The sequence below is a fragment of the Taeniopygia guttata genome, chromosome 1A, assembly GCF_048771995.1.
Source record: "Taeniopygia guttata chromosome 1A, bTaeGut7.mat, whole genome shotgun sequence".
NCBI classification, from domain to species: domain Eukaryota; kingdom Metazoa; phylum Chordata; class Aves; order Passeriformes; family Estrildidae; genus Taeniopygia; species Taeniopygia guttata.
Genome location: NC_133025.1, coordinates 62,534,681 through 62,560,489, shown reverse-complemented (window position 1 = coordinate 62,560,489; position 25,809 = coordinate 62,534,681). Strand labels below are relative to the sequence as shown.

General features: G+C 40.6%; 2 protein-coding genes across 7 annotated transcripts in view; one reads left to right on the top strand and one right to left on the bottom strand.

Moving 5' to 3' along the window:
• Window positions 1-25,809, top strand: part of PARVG (parvin gamma) — a 120,540-nt gene that overhangs the window by 79,482 nt on the left and 15,249 nt on the right. The gene's annotated exons all lie outside the window — the stretch shown is intronic.
• Window positions 1,430-25,809, bottom strand: part of SHISAL1 (shisa like 1) — a 71,618-nt gene continuing 47,238 nt past the window's right edge. For all 4 annotated transcript variants that reach the window (XM_072923698.1, XM_030263402.4, XM_012569313.5 and 1 more), the window contains exon 5: window positions 1,430-5,091. In XM_072923698.1, coding sequence (XP_072779799.1) covers window position 5,091 — 1 coding nt within the window. In that variant the 3' untranslated portion in view covers window positions 1,430-5,090. The remainder of the gene's footprint in view (window positions 5,092-25,809) is intronic.

Below are 25,809 nucleotides of genomic sequence, written 5' to 3'. Positions count from 1 at the left end.
TTCCAGAGGTATTTAATTTGCTCCTGGGTATATAAAAGCTGTTTCTGGTGAGCATAATGTGCTGAATATAACCCTTACTAGGTTACTAGAAGCACATGTAAAAACTGTTGAAACTTGAAATCCATTGATTTATGTCCTTTGTCTCATGTATTTAACTGTTTTCATAATTGCAGGTGCAGTTTGAGAGGGGGATTGGGTTGCAATTAGTTGTAATTTTACACATTTATGTATTTTTAAAGCTGCTTTTTGTCCTCTTTCTTTCTGCAATACCTTCCATAAACTTTAGCACAATGGAGTGCAATTGTAGTCTCTTAGAGTTGCAAAACCCCTAAGAATTACTGAAGTGTTGCTTTAATGAAAAGGATCCTTTTCTACTTTAGAGTTTATGAGCTTTGTCACAGACGCTCCAGAAATGCACTCTGGCACACAAAGTAAGTGACATTACAAAGGATTTCTCATCCTTCCTTTAAAAGTTGGCTTTAAAATCTATTTTTGATGGTTTAGGTATATTCCCACAGCACAGCCTCTAGTCTGAGGCTAGTGATCTGATGCTGAAAGGATAATTTTTAATGGGGAGAGGTACCTGCTGTGTATAAATGGCAGGACTTCAGTCAGATATTAAGGATTTGGGATGGGCCAAAGAGGACAGCAAGTGCTGGACAGGAAAACACCTGAGGAAAACTAAAGCTTGGGGGCAGCAGGACGGAGCAAGAGCTCTTTCTGTAAAAGGAAACAATCTGTCCCAAGAGGTGATGTTGTCAAAAATGCTCCCTTTTACTAATGGGAGAGTTGAAATTTCAGCTCAGAGCTCTCAGTATTTTGGGAACATTGGCAATGATGCCTCCTAAACAACAGGTGACAAAGAGACTTGAGAGAGTGTTTAGAAAATCTAAAACTTTCTGGGGAAACTGTCCAAATCCTCCAGCCTGGAAGCAAAGAACAAATTAAATCTCTTTTCCCTGAGTATTGTTGGTCCTGCTTTTTGTACAGATCAAACTAAACTGTGTTTGCCTTGAGTAGTGAGAAGATTATGTTTAATTCTTAGCAGTCTCTCTTCAGTGTCTCACACTTTCCTCTTAAATATCTGCTATTAGTAACTGCTGGAAATGTGAAGCAGACTAAATGGAACATGTATTGATTAATGCAATAGCCTTAGTGGGTTTTTTTTTGTTTTGTTTTTTTTTGGTTTTTTTTTTTTTTTTTTTTTTTTTTTTTTTTTTTTTTTTGTAGTGTGGTTTGGCTTCTTAGGGCCCCTTCCCCCCATCTCCAAGTCAATTTTTTGTGTTAAATACACTGTCTTCATTTTACCCTTGTACAGACCATGCAGTTCTGGTACCTGGGGATTTCCTGCAGAGGGAAAGGAAGCCATGAATTTTGAAGCTATTGAAATACTCAGGAGCTCAAATCTCTACAGCTATTCCAGACAGCCTTTGGAACACTAAAGCAAGATTTATTACAGAGATTAGTTTACGTTACACTCATTTATTAAAACCTAAAGACATCTTTATAAAAACTACTGTATATAAAGACGAGAGCAGTGCAATAGCAGTGTAAAACACATTTTTGGTTTGCTTGGCAATCACTTGAGAAAGACAACATGATTCATAATATGAAGTCAGAGAATGCTGCAAAAAATAGGACAGGATTAGACCAGAAACTAGATTAGCAAATCACTGGACACTGGCACGTGTTGATTTCAAACATCAAGTGTTATGGAAACAGTATTATCATCAATGTATCAATAAAGAGAAATCACTGCAACCCTAGAATTTCTAGTTAGCTTAATTAGCCGAAAATAGTCTGCTGACTATCCAAATAGACTATTGTACTGTATATATATTATCTTCTTAGTAATTTACTACTTTTTTAAAAGGAGGACTAGAAGAAATGCCTGTCTTACAGAAGAGAACTTTTGAGGCTGAGAAAAGGTGTTTCTTCCCAGCAGTGGTTGAGGTTTTGTTTTTGTTGCTTTACTTTTCATACACAGTCACAGGTGGTGGAATAGACCTGACTTTAAAAAATCATTTTGACGTGTTAACTTCATTGCTTCTTCAAGTGGACAGTCTTCATACAGAAATTACAGCTGTAGTAAAACCATAAAAAACAGGTGTCTAAAATAGCTGCTACAATATGCTGAATTATACATTAAGAGGCCAGATTATTTTCATTCTGTTTTTTTTGTAAAATCCATAACCAGGCACAAAAGATGGTTAAATTACAACATCAAGTCCTGCACAAGCTTTATAACTCATCTTTTTATGTCCTATGTTATACACAGCACTTACTAAGAAGTTGAACACAGTTCTCAGTGAAACAGAAGAGAGGAAATTATTTGGACAGGGGAAGGGGTTTCTGGAGCAGGAAGGTCACTAATAGCCACTGAGATAGACAGCTGCCATTGTCACATGGGAGGTATAATGTATGCACTTTTGTAAGTCTTAATTTCAGATCCTTTATTTTTTCCATAGATATCAGGATGGATATTGAGGAAAATACAATTATTTTAGTCCAGGTAATTTCCTTTAGAGAAGGATTGCATTTGAACCAGTCTCTCTGCAGAAATAACTGAAAAATCCATTGCAGCTTATCTGGTCCACCATAATTTTGATCAAGTAAATACAGGGGGATATCAGAGCACAGCTACAGAGGTGGCTGAGGTGTTCAGGTGGCTGTTTGTGTAGCCAGTGCTCCTCTGCAGTGTCCCAACACCAAGGAAGAAGGGCTGATAGAAATGATGGTAGGGAAATATCTAGTGCACTATTTCCCTTTAATTTAAGGCCCAACTAGCATTAGTCTTATTCATAATATTTTATTCTGCTAAAGTAGAGAGACTATCAGGTCATTATAACAACACAATTGATGAAAAATTGTTCACCAGCTACGACATGGATTTATCCATAAATTAATTGGTAGGCAAAATCAGAATTTCAGCCAGAGAGTATCTACCTTATATTTACTGGCCCTGTATAGAGAATAAAATAAAAGGAAACAAACAAACAAAAAGCACATCCATTACAAGGTATACGTGTACTAGAAGTAAAGCATAAAACTGCTCATTAATAACGCACAATTCCCAAAGGGAAAAAAACCCTTACAAAATACAGTAAGTCACACAAACCAGTATCTAATACAAATTCCTTTATGAACATAAGCTCTTTCCAAAGCTCTCTGGGGCAGTCATCACCTCACAATGAAAGTAGGTGCTGGGAGAAGGTGAAAGGACCAAGAAGTTACTGTAGGGTGCACTGGTTACTCTGGATACTTTTTTGGGTGTCTGCAGGGGTAATAGATCTTGGAGCCAACGAGGAAGCGTGGATGTTGGCATGGATGGCATCACCTCCAGCTACTCATTTTGCTTTTCTTTTCTTGGAGTGTTCTTAATGTGTAACAGAGGTGTAACACCCCAGGTGCACTGTGGCAGCTCCCTTAGGTCTCTACAAGCTGAAAGGGGGTGGGGGGGGGGGGTGTTGTGCAGGAGCTTCTGTGATGAGTGAGAAGGGGCTGTCCAAGCTGTCCTGGGACAGGATGGAGTTCATTGCCTGCAGGGTGGCACTCCCACCTGTGAATTTGTTCTTTTAGGCACTGCCTGCCCTTATTCAGTGATACCTGACATGTTTAGTTGTTGGTTTACACAGGAAAGGGGCATGTGCTTGCTGGCATTCTGCTCACACTGGGCTTTATTTGAAGACTGGGCTTCCACTCCTGTGGCTTCCAGCCTTGTTGGGTCCTCCAACACTGTTTATTCCACGGTTTTAGTCACGTACCATCCTGAACTCCAGGATGCTGAGTTAGCTGTGAATTAACTCAAATCACTGAGAAGAGTGTCCCCTCTGAGTTCAACAGAAGACCAAACTTCATCCAGCCAAAGAAGTACAAAAGGAACACTTGATTATTCATTAACAAGGTGTTGCGGTTACAGGGTAAATGCAAGGTTATTTTAAAATTACTGAGGTTTGCAGGACAAAATATTAGACATGAAGGATTAAACTGGCATTACCCTGGCTTTGCATTATGATTTCCAGATGAACTCCTCTGTTTGCTTGTCATTGCCAGGTTCTCCATGCAAATATCTTAAAACTGAATTTCACAGGATTTGCTCATGTAATTGGTACTGTTTGATTTTAAGATAACCCTGTCCTGTGAAAAGTTAAGTCAATCTATTGCAACCCACTGATCAAGTGCTCCACATGCCTCTGTGGCGAAGTCATTGCTTTTTTGGCTTACAAAGGGATTCTGCTGAGACTTGTGTGGGGTAAACTCTGCAGCCGAGCAGTGGCTGAGGAATTGGACTATTGCCTTGGAAAGCAGGGGGACAGTGGTATTATTGCTTTTGAAAAATACAGTTTGTTGTTTTTTTTTTTTCAGTTTTGCTTTCATCTTCAAGGAGTATGGGGGTGGAATGGTTTTGAATCCTAATAAAGTTACCTTCTTCAAGAACCTGAATTTAAGATGGGCTCAGATATCTTAGCAGAGTCATTGCCAGTGATCTAAAAATGTGCATTATGGTTGAAGTTACCCTGCAGTCGGACTCAATGAAAGGGCTCTGCTTACCTTTGCAATGCATAGGACAGTATGGTTAACAGTGATGTGGACTGCCAGCATCTACCCTATTGTGACAAAATGTTCACCAGAGAACTTTGGAAAAACTCACATTCAGGATTCTGACACTTAGGCTGAGATTAGGCTCAAGTGGCAATTGATGGATGGGGAGGCAAAGAAAAGTTATCTACCAAAGGTTTGTCTTGTGGTTGTTTTCCACCTTTGTGTGGATTTGCCAGAGCAACGTAATTTTCCTACTGAGCATTTTCACAAATAGGGTGCTTCCTTCCAGAGATAATAGTGTCAGTCTAGCATTAAAATATTGCTTACAGACTACTTTCTCCTGGAGACTCTTTCTGTATCATTTGCCTGTAGAAGTTGTTTGAATGGTGTCTGTCTTCAGGTGACTTGCTCAATTTTCCTCTTGTAGTCTTTCTCTCTCCTGCTTATCTATAATTTTTTCAGCTCTTGTAATTTAGTTCATTTTCTTGAAAGCTGCTCCTTGAAGTCTGGTCTTACCTCTCCCATCTTGAGGCACATCAATATAATTTTCTGGAAGACATAAAGCACAAATGGTTTCCATAATGTTTTAGGAGCACCCAACACCAAAGTATTTCCTGTAAAGAAAAACTTTTAGTATTCTCAGCTGCAGATTTAACTTGTGGAGGCAAGAAAGAGGAAGAAAAAACATGAGGAAGAAAGAGGAGGTCTTAAGAGGCCTCTACCTTCCCTAGTTAGGTTTGGTCTGGTATGACCTTGTGTGTGCTATGGATGGCTGCATTCTCCTTCTTTTGTTTGATTCTGCACAGCCAGAGTGGGAGGCTAAGCTTGTTTCTCCCTTTTCATATTAAACTGGTCCTGATTGCTTACTCTGACCCCTGTTCCTTTCCTGTGATGAGAAAATGTGCTTCTATTTCCTCACATATACATGGGTAAATAATATATTTATGGGCTTTCCTTACACAAGTGTTGTAAGTATTACGAAGCTTTTTGCTTGCAGCACTTTCTGGGCATTACAGCTGCTTTAAATCTTGTGCAGAGTGTGCGACTGGCTGTTGGATCCATCCACATCAACTATGGTCCAGCTAGGGAATGTTTTGAGGCAGACTAAGATCACTAATCATAGTAACAAATTAAAGAAATACATCTCTTTGCTCAATTAGGTAACAAGTGCAAGATGCTGGGCACTGCAAGGTTGGGTATGCAGCCACCTGAGACACAGCACAACAGTGTTACCTTAATTCAGACTGAGGCATTTTTCAGTACTGTCAGCCAGGGAGGACCTCCAGACAGAAATATAAGATTTTCTTACAACTCCAAGGATTTAAGCCTTCCCCCAAAACTCACTCACATGAGACCTTCCAGGTTTGACGGCTAATACCTTTCTAATAATCAATTAGACAGCCTTATTCATGTTAGAAATAAAAAAAAAAAAAAACCAAACCAAAACAAACAAACAAAAAAAAACCCCACAAAAAAACCCAGTTTTGTTCTGTCATTGTCCTTTTTTGCTACAGGTAGAAATGCATATTAACACAATATGCAAACCTGCCTCTTGTAAGGTCTGCACACAGATGAAGTTTAAAATCAGTTTTTCATATCCAGAAGAGAATCTCAGGAGACTTAGCTATAATTAATTAAAAGAAAACACCCCGGGGAGAAAGAAACTGCAGACTATAAGCACATATCATGGCTTGCAGGCACCTCTGTCCTTCACAGCACCTTCAGTTGTTTCATCTCACTCTTCTGTTGATTGCCACGTCTGCTTCCCCTCCTCTGAAATGCTTCACTAATCTGCTATCTACATAATTTAAATCACTAGGCTGTTTGACAGAATACAGTTTGTTTTATTTAATCTTTGCTTTTAAATAAATGTTTAGAGATGAAGCAGATAGAGCAGGCATTTGTGTGTCCCAGGACAGAGTGCAATTTTAAACATGTCAGATCTATCAACCAGTTACTTTTTTCCTCTGCCTGAGTTGTCCCCAAGTTGCTGCTGGCCAGGTCCTTCTTCAGGTTAAGGTAAAATCAAAGAATGTCACCAAAGTGAGAGTTACTAGAGTTCCTGGACCCAAAGACCATAGCAAAATTCATGAATATTTGTTTGGAGCCCAGAAGCTAAAATACCACTGCTGTGAGCAGCTTGGATTTGAGTAGCTTTGCATTTTCCAAGCTGGATGAGTCTGAGCCAAATCCACAGCTTCTCCCTGAAACCAAAGCCTGACAGGACAGTTGCTAGGCTAAAAGGTCCTCTTCCCCGACAAATAATGAAGTGGATGAATGTTTGATTGATTGATTGACTGGGGACTGGACCAGTAAGGTTGAAAGGTACTGCTTCACACCATTTTGCAGTAGCAGGATCCCATAAAAATACCTGCATTTTCCTAATGCAGAGAGGTGAATGCTAATTTCCATGTGCAAGAAGTGTTATATTCCAGTCCCCCAGCACAGCGTGCTTGGCAGCAGAAACCCTGTGTTTGTCACTTCTGGTCACTTCTGCAGGGTTTTAATGCACATAGAGCTGCAGCTTGTGCTCTGGAGGTGGCTCAGGTTGCTCCTTTTCCCTGGTGGAGGTTATTGTCACTGTACAGCACCCCAGGCTGCCCCTGCTGCTCACTGAACAGGACCAAGACAAACCACATCAGCAGCAGGGAACTTCAGATATTGGGAAGAAATTCTTTACCATGTGTGGCAGGCACATTCTTCTCTCTCTCTCAGGATTTTTCATAGAGGTGCACAGAGAAAAATGAAAGAGAAAACAATTTTTGTTTCTGCTCCTTGTTTTTCCCATGTGGAATGTGTTTGGAGAATTGTGAGTGCTTGATTGGATTCAGGTGAGGATTGTTTGAGCCTGATGGCCAATCCAACCCACCTGGTGCTGGACTCGAGAGAGGGTCACAAGTTGTGAGTTAGATATGGTAGTTAGAAAAGTAGGTTTGTAGTTTTAGTATCTCTTTTAAACAGTATATTAATGTATTATATATATTAATAGTATATTATTGTATCAGTATAGTTATAATACAGAAATAATTCAGCCTTCTGAACTGGAGTCAGACATCATCATTTCTTCCCACCGGCTTCACCTGCATTTACAATAACCATGAGGGTGCTGAGGCCCTGGCACAGATTTCCCAGAGAAGCTGTGGCTGCCCCATTCCTGGAAATGTCCAAGGCCAGGCTGGACAGGGCTGGGAGCAGCCTGGTCTAGTGGTAGGTGTCCCTGCCCATGAAGGGGGTGGAACTGGATAAGCTCTGAGGTCTCTTCCAACCCAAATAATTCTGTGATACTGTCATTTTTCACTGCCTGACAAGGCAGCAGCCAGCTCCTTGCCTCCTCTTTGACAGCAGCAATGGCTTGGTGGCTCAGTTCTGCTGGAATGAAACGCCACCCGTTAGTAATGAAGGAATGATTCAGAGCCCCTGGAGGCGAGTTTTTCCAGAGATTTCTGCCATTTTCCTAACAAATGAGGTACACAGTTGCCACATTGACCATTACGAGGCCTCTGGTTAAGTTGGTGTTGACATAAAAGCACCATGGATCACCACAGTCCCTTCAGGACTCACACACACCCTGCATCCATGACTTACACGAGCTGTGGCTCACAGTTCACAGAAAAGCAACCAGCCTCTGCAGCTGTTCAGATTTGACTCTGGCATAAAATGGCCCTACACGGATCTGAGCAGGCCTGCTGTGATCTGCATCTGCCTTCCAGCCTGCCCAGTGGGACTGGGAGGAAAGTTTTTGCTCTCTCTGGTCACAGGCAGAGCTGGGATGCCAGGCTAACAAACAGCTTTCTGCAACAAGAAGCCCTTGGTGGCTACAGGAAACAAGAATGTGCCCTCCTTGCCCAGAAATGGAAGGATGAGGGAGGACAAAGCACAATGCACAAGACTTCATAAAAGCCTCACCAGATTGAAAGGGAGGATGAGAAATTAATTGCAGGACAAGCACTAAATGAAAAGCCATTCAGTTGTCTAAATATATTTCAAACCAGAAAGAAATAGAATATAATCTAATCCCTCTGCCTGTGGAGTCTGCCAAAGAGCAGGGAAATAAATTTCATCATTTGGCATTTGTAGACTCCTATGGCCACGTTATACAGGGCATGCACCATAATATCCAAAATATATACTGAAAGGTTGTTTGGGTTACCAACACTAATTCTTGAAAGGTACAAAATTCCAGAATGAATGCTGCTCATTCAATCTCAATTTGGCCATCTTGTTTGCATGAAAGAAAGTGTAAAGTCTCAGACTTTTTAGGTGAAGCTCCTCATATATATATATATATATATATATATATATATTTTTTTTTTTTTTTTTTGGGAGAACATCAAAATAGCTGAATGATTCAGGTTTTTCCAATGCAGAAGAAAGTTCAACAAAAATAACAATTTGCTTTAGGTTGGCTCAATACCAGAGAGATTGAATGTTCAGGATTTTTTGAATTGACAGAGAACAACTCGGCATTAAGCAGTGGTCCTGGGTGTTGCCATCTTGCCACAAAAGAGCATTGGATTTGTCCCTATTTTAATCCCCAGGCTGAATTATCGCACTTTTGATGGGTCACAAATTCTCCTCTGGTCTAGCTGTGAAAGGCATCCCAGCACCTGCATGAGATTCAGACGGGAGGAGGACCTTAAGTGGTGGCAAATCAATTTTGTCACAGCCACTGCTAAAAATGACCACCATCACTGACAGCCTCTGCTAATATTTCTAAATAATAACTGGCTTAGGGAAGATAGAATTCTAGTGCTTAAGAGTTTACACAAAAGTCAAGCACTGGAAATGTTCAACTTGAAAAACAGCCCGAAATTTCAACTCAAGTACTCTCCCTACCGTAGCTGACAAATCTGCAAAAATGGAGAGAAAATGTCAAAATATGTTTGAAAGCAAATACCTCAGGATGGTGTTAAGGTTTAAATAGAATAAATGTGCAATACATGCCTGATTTATCAGAGTTAAACAATGTTGCTTTGCAGGTGGGAAGAAAACATTTGGATTGTTTAAATTTCCCTTGCATTATGCTTACACCGAGTTAACATCAGCACACTATCTGTGAGCTCAGATACAAGGTGTGAGTGTCACCTGTCAGGCTCTTCTCCCTTCCACCTAGGAAATGCAGGTGGGAACCAGGCATGTGCTTACTTCCACTGCTCTTTCCCAGCTGAATCGCTTGTCTGTGTAATGGGAGCTAATTACCACCTAAGGGCATCATGTGTTAAAAAGGTGATCGCTGTCACCTGTCTCAGACATCCCAGCACTGATTGTTTGCAATGGATTACTAGAAAAAAACACCTTGTGAAGCAGTTTTAAAGACGTTCCCATCGGAATCGTTTGTTATGAGTGCTGGTATGTCTGATTTTTAAATTGCTCACCACTATTATTATCAAAGCCTCACTTGAAGGGATGGGACTACTATCGGGCTAAAAACAATTTATTACTCAGATAAACATTAGCCTAAAAGGCTGTGAGATTTTAGAGGAGTAAAAAGTCGGGCATAGCTCAAGGTAGTCACAAGTATTTTGGTTACAAGGCAATATATAACCTCTAATCCGATAGAAAGAAGCCACAAAGTTTATTTTGTTTTTGTAACCTACCACTTTTACTTGATTCTGCTGCACTGTGTATACTTTTTTCTATGGGCTACTATTACATGTATACTCTATGATAACATCTAAACTCTTAGCTTACTCTGTACAATTACATTACTACACTATAAAGCCCTTCACCATCTTACCCAAGACCATTTCTTGCTTAAGGTATATTCTTATAAATAGAGGAACATAAGTTTATCATTTTTCTGCTTAATGTCTGTATACTTTTTTATTTTTCATCAATCCAAGGCTGTAAATCAAACCCTTCAGTATCTGTGGAAGTTTCTATCTTTCCATCTCCTACAACCACATTTCTTAAAACTCTCATCTCTTACCAGTTTAAACTTGTGCAACTCCCATAAGGGCTCAGGGATATAACCTGAACTGCACATGGCATCACATCACTTCTGATGGCTGCTCCCTGGTCTTGGAGGAGCTTTAGACACGTTGGGAAGATCTCGTGCTCCCAAGGGACAGGCTGGCTTGGGCAGGGAGAGCTGCTGGCAGAGGTCAGGCAGATTGGGATATCACACCAGTGGAGGGGCTTTCTTTGCCTCTTGAAGTTACTTTTAAATTTGATTCCGTGACTTTCTGCTGCTAATATTGAGTTCAGAGATGGGTTTTCAGAGGGACACTTTGCCTACAGGGTGTCACACTGTTAGCATGCAAGAACACACATAATCAGGGGATATGATTCCATGCAGGTACTTTTATTAAGAGCTCTGGGAATCAGGGGTACAGACCCAAATCTGACTCTGACATGGCTTTCAATCTGAATGTATTTTATATTCTATAGTTATATAACTTACATATTAATTATTAAACTTATATTGTTCTATTGTATACATTGACTTTATTCAACCATGAGTTTCTCGTGATCTTTCTTAGGCCCCTGACCACAGTTTCTCATGATTATTCTTACCATTAAACAGTAATTATATTTAATTACTAAACAATCATCACATCTAACAATTATATAATTTATCATATACTAGCTACACAGGTGCAGCTCTAGCAAGGTACAAGGCCTTCATGGACCTAGGGTATTTATTTTTTCTCAGGGCCTACTAAGCTTAATTTTCCTTTTAACCCTAAATCCCCATGATTTTAAAACCATTTCACTATCAACATTGGTAGGCTTACTGGTTTGGACTTGTGTCTAGGGCAGTGCTGTGATCTGGAAGCCACAGAGTTGGGAAGACAAATTGCAACCAGTCAGGAACTGGTTTTGGTACAGCACTATGGTCACACTTCCAAAGATCTGGCTGCTCTTTTGGGAAGTGAGGCTCAGGATCTGCTTGGATCCAAGGCCTGCCCTACAAATATCCATTTGCAGGAGGAGGTTTGGCACTTGCAGCGAGCCTGGAGAGCTGCAGCAGGCAAAGACTGGCCTCGTCCAGCTCCTTCCCCTGAACTGTGGGTGTTAAAACAGCAGCTGGCTTAACTTCTGTTATTAATACGGCTGCCTGGCCAACAGAGCAAAGCTAAGAGGGAAAACTGGTTTCCTGTAGAGTCTCTGGAATATCTATAATTGTACAAATGAAATACATCTTTTGTCCTGTCAGCTGCATTGGGTGGGAGAGGAATGAAACCACACAGGATCCGATTTTCTCTATTTTTTTACTAATGGCCGTATTTTACAATACTCACTTGCAAAGAGCAGTGATGTGAAACCAGTTGGGTTGCTAACATAAATAAATATTACTTACTGTAAATAATGGTTTCTGAAGTAATCCTATGCTCCTGAAAATCAAGTGTTTTTTGATTAGTAGTAGTGTTTTTCATTTGGTAGTTCCTGAATTGGTTGATACTCCTGAACACTGTTCTGGAAAGTAAAAACATCCAGGAGAATTTCTGAGGTTTGTTTTTATTTTAAATGGAAATATGAAGCATTCAAAGTTTGATTTACAAGTTTTGAATGGAGGAACCAGATGAAGGTTTGAGTACATAAACTGAAAGATGATCACTGAAAAGCTGTGTTTTTCCTCACTGAAGAGCTGGGGTCTGACTCTTCATGATCTGAAATGTTTTCTCCCTCCTCTTAAGGTTATTTCCGAAAAATACTCAAAATGCCCCAGGCCTTCCAAAGTGTCTTAAAAGAGTGCATGGCCCATTACAAGTAAAACTGAAAATTGGTTTGGCTTACTAATTCTCCAGATATTTATGAAACCCTTGTGTCACTACCAGGCTGCCTGAAACAGATGTGTGGCTTGAGGCTGAAATTCATCTGGTTGAGGTTTGATGAATTTTCTTGCTAATACGTGGCAGTCCTTAAACAGCCAATACACCTGAACCAAAATTTCTTTGTATGATAAAAAAACAAAACAAAACAAAAAAACCCCAACCCTGCTTTTGCTAAGCAAACAGTTTGAGCTGCTTTCAAGTTTTTTCAAGACCCCAAGGCATCATAATGCCAAACTGAATGTGGGTATCATGTGAGAAACTCCAGACTTATTATTCCACTTGAGACTGTGCTCATTTTCACATCTTTTTCATGTAACTGGAGTGACCAAATAGCTTTAATTGCACTCCTGTCATAAAGAAAGATAATTAAAAACAGATGAGCTATTGATAGAGACAAGAGAGTATTTTTTGTCTGCTTATTTAAGGTCCAAGAGTGTTGCTTTGGAAAGGAGACTTACTGCTGTGTGTAGTGTAATTTAATGGCATAGATACTCCAAGTGGGTTTAACCCCACCTAAGTGCAGACATCAGAATGGTAAAATGGGGTAATTTCTAGAGAGTCACCTCAGGGTCCTTTATTGTCAATATAAAGCAACTCTGCAGAGCTACTCTATTCCTCCTCAGGCTCCAAAAGAAACTGATGGTGCAGGAACCTCAGAGTCCCAAGCCTAGCTTAGGAAATGAGCAGCCCCACTGGCCCCAAAAACTGAATTATAAAAATGTGCAGCAGTAGTACAGATTTCTCTTAACGCCATCTTCGCTCTACACTGCCACACTCAAATATACAAATGTGCAACTCTGATTTACAATCCAGTACCACTAATGGAAGGGTTTCTGCAGTCTCCGTGTTCTGCTCAGAAAACTTCTTCCCTCAAGTTTATTCATAACCAGATTTGATGAACACCTATAACAGACATCCTAAAAGATTCTGATGGAAAACCCAAGGCCTGGTGGTATTTCCTCAAACACAGCTACCTCTGGAAAGGGAAGCAGATTCTTATCCCACATCTGCATGGGGATTGATTTTTTTTTCCCCTGCTATCTCACAAACTCAGTAGCAGGAAAGGTGAATCTCTGAGGCTCATGATATGCCAAGAGATGCTGCATGTTCCTGTGGGTGGGGTAAGAGATGGGCATCTCTGGAGTAGGGCTTGATCCTCATTTTGTTCTTGGTACTGCTGTAAAAGCTCTTAAAAAAATCCGTGAACTTGAACTATTTCTGCATCAGTGCTAAGGACTGAGCTATCTCTGATTTCAGCTCATCCCAATTTCCCAAAAGCTGATGTCACCAGCTTTCAAAATCTGTTCCTAGAGAGTGGCTCTGACATCCCTCAGACACTCAAATAGTCTCTGTGTGTGCTGAGCTCTTGTACAGGAGTGCCAAACCATTCTTCTTGGATCCAGGAGAGCACAGGGGAAAGTACAGGAGGCTTTACAAGAGTGTGCCCTTGTGTGTTAAAATGCAGGTACATGAAAAGAGAAAAAAGCCTCCATTCGTGCTGACAATTTGAATTTAACAGATCCTCTAGAAATTGAAAGCGAGGTTTAAAAAAATAAAAGGCAGTAAAACTTGGCATGTGATTTATGATATGGCTTATTAGGACACTGCTTTTCTCTGCTTGCAGTCTCCTGATGCACTGAAAATACTGACAGGGATTTTTAAAACCTACAAACATTAAAACTTTGGCTTAACAGTATTGCTTGATTCAGAAAGAAGAGCACTTATAGAGAAGTCTGGTAACTTTTAAAAATTTTAATCTATTTATTTTATAAATGAAGACAATTTAAAAAGCTGTCTGTGCAAGCTATACTCAGTATCGTTCACAGTGTCTTTACTTATAGGGATGGTTAATTCTAAGTTTTGTAACAGGTTTTGCAAGTTACAGCTGAGGGTAAATGCAGTTCAGTTATACAGAATAATGTGGTTTGTGCCTTGGTATTAATTGAACAGAATTAGTGAGTAAAGGTGAAATGTGTCCAGCTGTAAGGAATGCATGTGTTTATTTATGTATATATTTATCTGGCTCACAGTCCCTGTATATAATCTCTGGCATTTTTAATATAGTTATACCTTTGTTTCTGTGTAAAATTCAAGAATAATCTACTGAGCTAAATGACAGCCCAGGCCAGCCAACATCAGGTGAATATCCTGTTCTTTTTGCCCTAACATCTTGCCATCAGCAAAATTCAATCTCTTAAAGTTGCTGCCTAGCATGTCCTGATGTCCAACTGAGGCTAAAACCCAACCACTTGCATGGAAATTGAACTGCTGAAACATGCTGCAAGGGAAAAGGGGTCAGCCAAACATTAGATTGGAATATTCTGGTACCATTTGCAGAGCTTTGAGGAGCCGACTTCCTCTGAGGCTCACAGAAGCCAAGAAAACTGAAAGCCACTGAGATTTCAGGGGACTTTTGTTAATGCAGGACAAGAGTTTGTCCAGATTCTGTTTGAAAGAATGTGGCAGTGCTGGTTTAGAAAGCAGATTAAATGAATATATTGCTTGAACTGGATCCCAGCTGGATCACCAAGAAATCCTCTGCTGGGAGGGTGGGTGCTGCATGGACAGGAGGCAGAACAGGGGTGGAGGATGAAGGTGCCCAGTTCCTGTGCTGGCCTCCAACAACCAGGGAGCCCCTCTGGCTGCTGGAATTGCTCCTCTGCACTTCATTTGGCTCAGGAAGCTGCCCCTCCTTTCTTCCATTTCCATTTCTCTCTCCCGAGCATGAAAAATCTTCTGAGACAAGATGCATGTGCTGTTTCCCTCTGCCTTCGCCACAGGCTCAAATTGCTCCAGCTGCACAACCATCTATTTAGGAGGGAGGAATCTGTTTCAGCACTTGAGTTTTGAGCACCAAACCTGTGGTTTAGCCCAGAGCTGCATATTTATCCAAGTTAAATTACCTTTTTTTATTTACTTCCGTACGATGCAGGAGATTCTGTCATTTCTGGAAATAAAATGCCTATTAATGACATGTGAGAAAAAAGTATTTTTTGAAATAGTTATTACTTGTGCCAAGAGCTTTATTTTCTGCTCTCACTTTTCAGTATTAAGGGGGCTAGTCTTCTGAGTCACAGCTCAAGAGAAAATATGTAGTAATTACTGTGTTGAGAGCTTTCATTGTAGGATGAAACCAGTTGTGTTTCCTGCAACTGTTCTTTCTGTGTATATTTTTCTTTTCACAACTGAATTTGTGTGGCTTTTCTAGCACCAGGAAAATTTAAATTATTTATTTTAAAATAAGTTTCTGAAGATACTTCAAAGAACAACACAGAACTGCTTTTTAACATTAACAAATGTATCAATTTCTCAAGCTCAAATCATTAGGAGTAAAGCCTGTGAAATTTAATTTGGTTCCTGTTGTAGATCCAGGGTATGTTTCCTTGCACATAATCATCCAAGCAATAAATAACTTTTAACTTCGTTTTTTGCAGTTAGGAGCAGAAGGGCAACACCCACAACACCGTCATTGCTTACAGCCCTACACACTGGAAGTGATGGTAGAGAGGCAATTTTATGCAGAAATGCTTCTTCCCTCTTTCCTCCCTGCCTTTCCCATGTAAAAAAGTGATAGGAGAAATTGAGGTGTGCTGTGATGTGGAAAGAGAAGAGACCAAGAACCCTGGGCAATTTTAGCAGAGTGCAAAAGGCAAGAAAACAAATTTTCTTCTATGGTTATCTGAGCTGTATGGCTGGTTTTACACAGACGCATGTTTTGACACCAGCACTGGAACTGTGACTGGTTTATTATTTTTAAATTGTCTCACAGCTGCATCTAGATATGGGTGTGCTGGGGCATCAAATGTCCTTTGGCTGCAGCAGGAACTTTCTCATCAGTGGCTGGCTATGATCCCTGCAGAGCAGCATTTCTTGAGTCACAGAGAAAGAAAAACAGTGCTTAGTGTGTGTCACAGGACTGAGGAATTCCACTTGGTATGGCATGGTTTGAATGATAATTTACAAAGCATGGAAATTTTTTGTTGTGTACCATTATGACTGCCAGCTGGTGGGTTATTCTCCTTTTGTTCTAGGTTACTTTTCATTATTTGCAACCCCCCCCCCCTTTTCTTTTTTTTCATATTGTGGATCTACTGTACGCTCATCTTTTAATGACAGAAATTTAAACTTTTAGAGCTACCCAGTGATAGCTGCAGCTACCATATGTGCACCTCAACATTAGAGGAGAAGCAGAAAGGCTGTAAGAATTCAGGAGGATTAATTCCACAACAGCTTTTACACACACTGGAACGGAGCCCATTGCTGGCTGCTCTTGTGTCCACTATAATCTCACAGCACTTCCACGTGAAAAGTTGGAAGCCTGTTACATGCAAAAATAATTTTCACCTCTTTAGTGAAAAGAGGTTCTCCAATTCTCTGAGCCCACAGAACCTGAGAGATGAGGAAGGACTGGGCAGGCGGTCCTGGGATGAGGCTTTGCCCAGAGATTCCCATTCTCTGGAATGATTATGCAATCCCTGCACAGTCCCACTGGCATCAGCAGCTATTATGCAGCAGCTGCACAATCAGGCATTTATTGGAAGAGGTAGGGAAGGAAGAAGGGCCACATTTGTCCCCTGCAGTCCTGAATGGCAGAGGGTGAGACAACTGGAGAAAAGCATCCTGTGGGTTTTGATGTGCAGCTGTTGGTTTGTGTTTTCTGACTGCTCAGTGAGCATGATGAGCTTGCCATGCTGGGAAAATGTGATGCTTGGGTCACGCCAACCCCCATGGCTGTGCCAGCCATGGCGTGGCAGCAGGGCCAGGGCAGGGACTGTCCCCTGTGCTGGCACTGCTGGGCCACACCTTGAATCTTGTGTCCAGTTCTGGGCCCTCACAAGACAGGCATTAAGGGGCTGGAGTAGCAGGAGGGGCTCAGCCTGGAGTAAAAGAGGCTCAGGGTGACCTTGTTGCTCTTTATCACTATGACTGAAAACAGGGGTGGTTCGATTTCTTCTCCCAGGATAAGAGGAAGCAGCCTCAAGTGGCATCAGGGGAGGTTTAGGTTGGACATTAGGAGAAATTTCTTCACTGAAAGAGCTGTCAAGCCAGGGCAGTGGTGAAGTCTCCATCCCTTTGTGGAGGGGTTTCAAAGCTGTGTGGATGTGGCACTTGGGGATGTGGGTTGACAGTGCTGGTGGAATGGTTGGACTCAATGACCTTAAGGGTCTTTCCCAGCCTAACGATTCTAAGAAAACTGATCTTGGTGTGAATCTTCTGGGACTGCAGTCTCACCCATTCTCCAGATAAATGAGATTTTGGAAGGGTTTTGTTCTTTTAGGGTCCTCAGTTTGGCCAGCTGTGCAGACCTAGCTTCCCATTCTTCCCACTGTTGCTTATGTTCCACAAGCTCCCTTGCCAATTTTGAAATCACAAGTAATGGGCGTTCTGCTGCAGCTCAAGACATTTCCTTGATCAACTGCCAACATTAAAAGAAATGCACATTTGGAGGAGATGAATCCCACTGGCAAATTTCAGCTGGATAAACAACTTCTATAAACTCATCTTCCACCATAATGTCAAAAAAATTAATCAAGCCAGACTTCCAAGCAATTTCATCCATCTTAAGATAGGTGGAATGAATAACCCTCTGGAAATGCCTCTTTCAATGTGTTAGTGAGGATAACTTTTAGATAAAGACTTTTAGATAGCTAAATTGAGTTTAATCCTGCTCTTTATTACCAGTAAAGATTTGTATAATTAGATCTTCCAGGTATTGGATATTTTTCTGTCTTTGTACAGTCCTCTGCTCTCTGAAATCTCCTGGCCATGAAGAATTTACAGACCGAGCTCAAATTGCCTTTTAATGTTCTTTTAGCCTCGAGCTTCTTCAACTCCTTAGTCTGACAAACTTCCCAGAAGTCAGATAAGTTCTGCAGCTCTTCCTGAATTCTTTCCCATCTGTCACTTGGGTTTTTCCTGTTGCAGGCCCTGGGGAAGGTGGTGTTTCCCTCTAGCAGCCTCACACTGTTCGTGAGACAACAGTTCCATACTTTTAATTGGCATCTCCTCCCCGTGAGCTCCAGAATTCCAAGTTTTCTTGTTTAGCCATCCTATTGTGTGGGGAACTGATGGTGGGGAGTTATCTGTTGTACCACTGGGTATTTCAAATAGTTCTAGGATATTCTCTGTCTGCAACAGAGCACTGGAGAGGGATCTGTACTGGGTTTGCTCCCCAAAGCATTACAAATTTTTACACAAATTAGAGCAATGGCAGAATTGCCAAATATTTTCAGTGTGGCCCTCAGTACCCAGACAATTTTCCATTTCCTCTGTCAAATGGAAGCACCAGAAGCTGACTCACCCAAGCACTGTGTGGACAAACACAACCTGCTAAGGACTCACAGGTTCCTACAGTAACAACAGCACTAACTCCAGCTACAGCCAGCAGCCTCTGAGAAAGATAAAGCCAGACAATCCCCTAGCCCATTTTTACTATTTTTTAAACATTCCAGATGTTTATTAATTAGAATAAAGGAAAAAAAATTAACTGAGACAGCTGTTGCCCTCACAGGTGAAATTTATTAGTGTAACAAACACTGGAAGATGAGGACTTGGAATGGGAGGACAGGATTATTCCTCACCCTACTAATGCTTAACAAGGTGCTTTTTTCCTATTATCTCACTTGTCTCTCACTCCTTCAAAACCTGCCCCTTGCATCTAAGTATGATTGTTGGACTGCTTCAGTTATTTCTGCTTTTGCTTTATGTATTGGCAAGGAAAAGACAAGAAGAGTCAACCTGAGGCTCAACCAACCATCTTTTTTTTTTTTCTTTTTTTATAATACCATCTCAATTAGGGTAATATTTTTAACACACGCACAAAAATGTATCCCCGTTTTTGTCTTCTTTTGGATGTTCATGCAAACACTGGGGGCTCTTTTTAATTGGGATGCCTATTTTTGTTATGCTCTAAGAGGCTTCAGTGAATATTTAAAAAAATAAATTGAGTCAACTCTCAGTCCACCATGTAATTTTCTTTAAAATGCCTTAAAATGCAAATCAGGCAGGTGTTCTTCTGGCTGCCATTAATTTCAGCAGCTTGAGAGAAGTTTGGGAGGTTTTTGGTGAGTGAAAGGCTGATCTCTGGCTGCCTTCCAGTCACAATTTCTTCACAATGTTTTTGGTGAAGCTGTGCTGGGGATGAGCAGGTAACAGGTGCTGGCTTCAGCAGCTCCCTGTGACTCACCACTTTCCAAAGACCATGAATGCAACAGAAAATTACTTTTCCTCCCCCCTCTGTGTGAGTGACTAAGATCTGTAATGCTAATCAATGCAGAATATAATTAATGACTGTTTAATTAATTTACTGTAATTCCTGATGACGCTCACTGCAGCCCCTTTTCCATGTGAGAACCAGCAGTGATTTCCAGCAGACAGGAGGCAGCCTGTGTGGTGTGTGCTCAGCTCAAGGATGTGATCATCTCATTAATACACACAATTCCTGTAAATAGGACAACTCCTTAGTGCATAAACTCCTCCCTGATGTACCCCAGCATCAGTTCTTCAGGAAGGAAAATTGTGGGTGGAGTTTGCTCCCTTCCAGATTTGAGCCCCACAGTCATTTTTCTGCTGTGCAAACACCTTTCCATCTCTGCCTTTAACATTTACAGTCAACAGCTCTCTCCCCTCAGCCATTCCACCTCTGAGATTGTCTGGAGCCTAAGTAAAGGCTCTCACTATACAGAAACACCAGGAAACAGATAACCCTATTGGGAAGTGAAGCGAGACAGCTTATTTCCACACATAATCACTTTTTACACACCTTTTTCACCTTCCTGTTTATTATGATGGGTGCCAAGTTCCAACCAATCATTCCTCTGCTGCTGCTCTGTAATGTTGTGCCGATTCAACTCCAAATTATTTGAAGGAATGTGCCTCACTTGTCCTGTGTTGGGATCATGTTGTCCCCTGAGGTGGGACTGAAATTAGCAGTGTTTCTAAATGTGTTCCAGTGACATGTCATATTCCTGCCATTTCATGTCTTAAGCTGCTTTTAATCTCCTCAGCATTCTAAATTTCCAAGAAACTTTCTATGTGGATTTCAAACTCTTCTCAGAGGTATGTTTTCTTTTTTTTTTTTTTTCCTGCAGTGAATAGTAGGTGTCTGTGCATATTTACTTATGACAGTGTTGATCATGTAACTTCCCCAAAAGCTTTCAAGTGCTTGAAAATTTTTTGCTGATTGACATCAGTGTTCTCTCATGTCTCATTGAGGAGTATAATGACACAGATTCCAATGCTTCTTGATCTATTTTGCTTTTGAGACTTAAACAGACAAGATATATCTGATACCTTGCTGATAATGAAAATATGTGTCTAATTTTTGGTTATTTTCTTTTAAGTTCTTTTCTTGAGCAGTCCAGTGAAACGTCATTATAAAATCAAGGTCATACAGACATGTTTTAGCACTTCTCTGATGAAATGACTATTGTGGTTCTTTTCATCATGGTCTCATCAGGGGACAGGGACAATGAAAGTAATGATGTGGTAGATTCCTGCCCTCAGCTCTCACTGAAAATAATTGTCTGACATTGTTACCATTTACGGTCCTGCCTTCAACTTATCATGCAAGTTTCTGATTATTCTATTAATGTCTGGTATCCCATAATATGCCATCATTTCACACAGAAATTTTAGCTTCTGCTACCCCATAGAAGGATTATTTATTACATATGGCTTTTTGCTTAATAATAACTCTGAAAGTAATAAATAGGTCAGCACAGGATCTTCAGTACTCCTTGAGTTTAGGGAGTTACTTTTTTTTTGACATCCATAATACACATTGAGAATTCCTTTTCCAAGGTGAAAGAAGTGGCATCTTCAGAGACTCTTACCTTGTTTGTTCTTCTTCATTCTCACTTCTGTTAAGAGCACCAAATGTACATAGATAGTTGTTCTGCAGGTATTTTAAGTAGTTCTCTGCAGCATAAACTACTGAAGATGGGCAATATCCTGTCTTGTATATATTTTTTTTTTTGAAAAGTGCTTTCTGTCATTTCAGAACAATGAATTAAACTAAATCTCCGACTTAGAAATCCTCTTGTCACTTTGCATAAAGTAAGGATTGTCTGTTTAAATCATTAACTCCAGCTCCTCAACACCTCCCTTTTTATTGTTTCTACTCCTGGAAATAACTTTGGCCGATGCTAAAGTTTCTCTGTCCTATTCAGAACCCAAGTGAGGATGTTATTTTATTTTTCTGTGCATTTTTAAAGTGTGTGAAACGTTACTCAATTACTATTGAGCATCTGGCACCTAAGAGGATGCCAGGGGTAGGACTTCTGTAACTACCAATTACCAATTTAAATTTTGCTGGTTTCTCCTGTGACAGAGGAGATGGAATGGGTTTATACAGTTTGGGTTGTCAAACTCCTTCCTGTGTGGTGCTACAGTGTTGTGACGTTATGCAGTGAAATTGTGTGCTTAACTGGAGTGTTCTGATTTCACATAAATTGTATTCTTCTATCTTCTATCGTCATCATGGGGATGAGGTAATTATCTCACTGCAAAAAATTCTATCCAGAATAGATGAGAAAATGTAAATATGGAAGATGTTCAGATCTGGTTTCCAGTAATTTTGCTAGATTTCATTTTCTCAGCTTGAAGAGTTCATTCAGCAATAGTACTCAGATAACCTTTTAACCACTGACTTTTGAGTGTGTTACTAATTACTATTTTCTCACAATTCATTATCATATTTAAGTTAAACTGCTTCAGCTGTACAGTCCCTTTAAAAGAAAGATTTCCTTGAAGCTGATGAATGCAACAATCCCAAATCAATGAAAAGGCTGAGAAACAGCTAACATAGGGAATATCAATCAGCCCATATGCCATGAATCTGAAGTAAAGAATGTAGAGAAATCAATATGGGGTCTATAATTTATGGAGCCAGAGAAAAAGGAGAATATGGCATGAAATGTGTGTTACATATGTATCAACAAAAGCTGCAGTTTGTGTATATCTAGGTACACAAAGATTTAGATTGAACTGGATAAAAACCTTGCATATTGGCTTAACTTCACATGCTAACAGTGAACTTCTAAACACAAGGAAGAAAGGAAGCAGCCACTCAGTAACTTGAATTTTTTAAATGCAAATGATAGAACCAAAATCTCCCTTTTTTGCATGTTGTATTGAGGGAAGCAAACAGAACTCGGAGCACTGCAGATTTTGAGGTGTTTAGTTGCAAGTCCACTGTGTGTTTGTGCTCTTGGTTTCCTGCCCTGATGTGCTGGTTTGGGCTGGGGTAAAGCTAAGTTCTATTTTTACAGGTATGCAGTTCCCAGCAAGCAAGGTAAGAACATTTAGAGGAAAATGCATTCAGCATTATCTGTTATTCTAACCCAATATATTCCAAAGGCATTGGAGGCCCACAGATAATGGTAGATATAGCCTTACATGCTTACCTTATCTTTGTAACCAAACAGATTTTCCAGATGATGGCAATACCCAGACAGTTCTTTCAAAAAAAGCACAGTGTAAATATTAAATTATTTTTCTATCTTTTTAAAAAATCCGAAGTTCTTTTGCTCTGACTTGCCATCTAGGTAGGTGCTCTAAATAAAAACTATGCTTGGCCCTGTGATGCAAGATTTTGCATCTTTAAAACAGCATCATCCTGTTCCTGTTCAGTGAAGTAATTCTGCAAATGTGAAGTTGAGATCTTACTTACCTAAAATGGAAGGAGGCAGCTTTTCCCCCCTTGTTTACTGTAAATAACTTGTACCAAGAGCAGCCTCTGCACAAACTCCTCTGTCACCACAAAGATGAATTTGTGAGCACAGTGACCACTGCAGCACCAATGGCCCCTGACACAGGCAAGGCTGCAGCTCCTACAAGTTGCAGAAGGAAGCACTGCAGTGACAGCCTGTGTCCTGACCCAAAACCTGCTACCAAAGCAAATTCTTTCACACCAGCAAAATATTCAGGTGGTTTTTGTACCGTTGTAGAGGACATGCTCAGTTACCTGCTGGCTCCTAAACCCTGCCAGTATTTTTATAGGTTTTACTCTCTCTGGTGCTTTGGTAGTCATCTGAAGAGGTGTCAAGTAGCAGGTGAATAGCAGCAGGTTAGAAACAATTCCATTTGTTGTCTGAAAGACAAAGTGCCTCAGAGGAATTCACAGCAAAAGCAGATTCTAGCCTTTAATAAGGGGAAGTAAAATAGATTTGCCTTTGCCTAATCCATTCCAGCTGTGGGAAGGAAATAACAGGGGCTAACCCTGCTGGGCTGCTCCTTTCCTGATTCTAGCCAAGCAGCAGGTTTCTGAAACTGAGAGTCAGGGAGCACCTGTGTGATCACAGACATTGCCTCTGCCTGCTGCCCTGCAGAAAGGCACAGAACACAGAAGCAAATGTTGGACTTCAGGACAGTACTTATTCCCTGTGGTTTGCATTCTTGATGGAGGTGAGGAGGAGCTTGACATCAGCAGAGCAAGGCTGAGGGATCAGGTCTCCCTCTCACATCCAGAACACAACGCAGCCATGGAGGACCTGGAGGAATTCTGCCAGGCTGCCCTGGCTCACACATTTTAATGTGATCTTTCTCTTTAGTCTATTTTAATTACTATTAATTAACAATATTCCCACAGTTGGGAGAACAAGTTGTTTCAGCAGTCAGGATTTCGATTCTCCAACTGGCAATATCCCATTTTACCCCCTCCCTGGCTTTTACTTTGCTGAGCAGTAGGAACAATTTGCCTGCTGCTTGTCGTGGATCCATCTCCAGCTGTAAAAGCTTGCTCAGGTAAGCAGACTGCAGGTTCTCCATGGGGCCAGGGAGTGTGGAAGGGCCCAGCTCGTGCCCTGGAGGATCACCAGGAGGTGTGTGAGCTGTGTGATCTCAGCCACTGCGGGCTGTGCCACGCTGGGGTTGCAGAAGCTGCATCCACCCTGACCTTCAGCCCACACAGGCCCTGGGCAGCCCTCAGGTGGGTTTCATACTGAAGAAGAAATCAGCATTAGTTGGGCTGTAAAATCCACACGCTACATTAGTGCAAATGGGGTTGGATGCTCCTGAGATGAATGATTTTCCTTCCTATCCTGGCACAACGCTGCAAGGGCAGCCAGCAGCTTGCCTAATGGATTCCAGACCTCTTTACTTATAATAATATTATGGCTATACATGGTTCTCTTTGTCTCAAGTAAACAACAAAGTGATCCACTGTGACAAATGCTTAAACATCATAAGGATGGTTCTACCCACTCTATACTATAACTTGCTTGATTTTTCCTCTGACATACCCGATTCGTTGCCAATTCAAAGCACTTAAACTAGGGCAAGGGAAGAAATGCTGAAATAAAAACTAGTTACATCATTTTTTAATCCATAAAAATTCAAAAACTACTTTACAAGCTATAGGTTAATCCTGACATCCTTCTTGGGACAGTTCCTTGCACTGTCAGTTCTCTGCAGTACTCAAGGGATTTGCAAGAATCACTTTCCTATTATCATCATGCAGTGTTTTCTAGAATGGGCATATTTTTAGCTGTGCTCAGATGAATGTAGAACAGGAAGTTAAAAACTTGAACAACATCTGTCATCACAAAAACTTGAAAAGTGGTTTGGAAAATGTTTTTAACAGTATTTAAGTTTTTTATGCCTGGGGGTATATCCATACCTGTCAGGATTCAAAGATCTATTCTGCATTTTCAGAATGCTCATCTGTACACAGGAACCATTCTTAAGGTATGACATCACATGTATATACATATATATACACACACATAGTGTGTTTGTGAGGTGCTAAAGAAAAATGTTTGTTTTCCCTGCACACAGAAAAGCTGGGATAAGTTTAGAACACATTAAAATGGCAACATAAACTGAAAAGTTGATTTTTTTTTTTTTTTTGACTGGAAACCTGGTGTGTTACCAAAGCAGGTGTCATAATCTAGAATAATGGAAATTCAGGTAGAGAATTCAAAACAGGTCTTTTAATAGATTCAGTGATTTTAAAAATGGAGATGGAAATTACAAATCCAGTAAGTGTTCACTTCTTCACAGATAGTATGGTTACATTTTGAGAAACAGTACTGAGGTCATTCATCAAATATAGACTGCAGCAGAAAACCAGACTCTGAAACTAAGCTTAAATTCTGTAGGGCAAAATTACCATATTTTCATCTATATAACCTGCAGATTATCTAACAGAGAAATAAATAGCCAGGCTACCCACTCCCCACTGTTTTAGCAATTGCTGTAGTACACAAATCTGTCATTTTCTGAGGGAGCTGTTTACTCAAAATCCTCTTTTGCATGCTAAACATCTTGCCTGTGATCACCATTGCCTATTGCTATTTTTTCTTTATCCAACTCAGACTGAATCATCTGTGCTCTTGGTTCAGAGGCTCCAAGTTCCAAAAGTTGCAGGTTACAAGAATGGAAATATAGAAGCTAGTGTAGTGTTCTGCATGCTGAAATACAGGGGATAAATAGGGTTTTGATAAGGAAGCATCTACTTATTTCTTCCACTGAGCAAGGAAAGGACTAG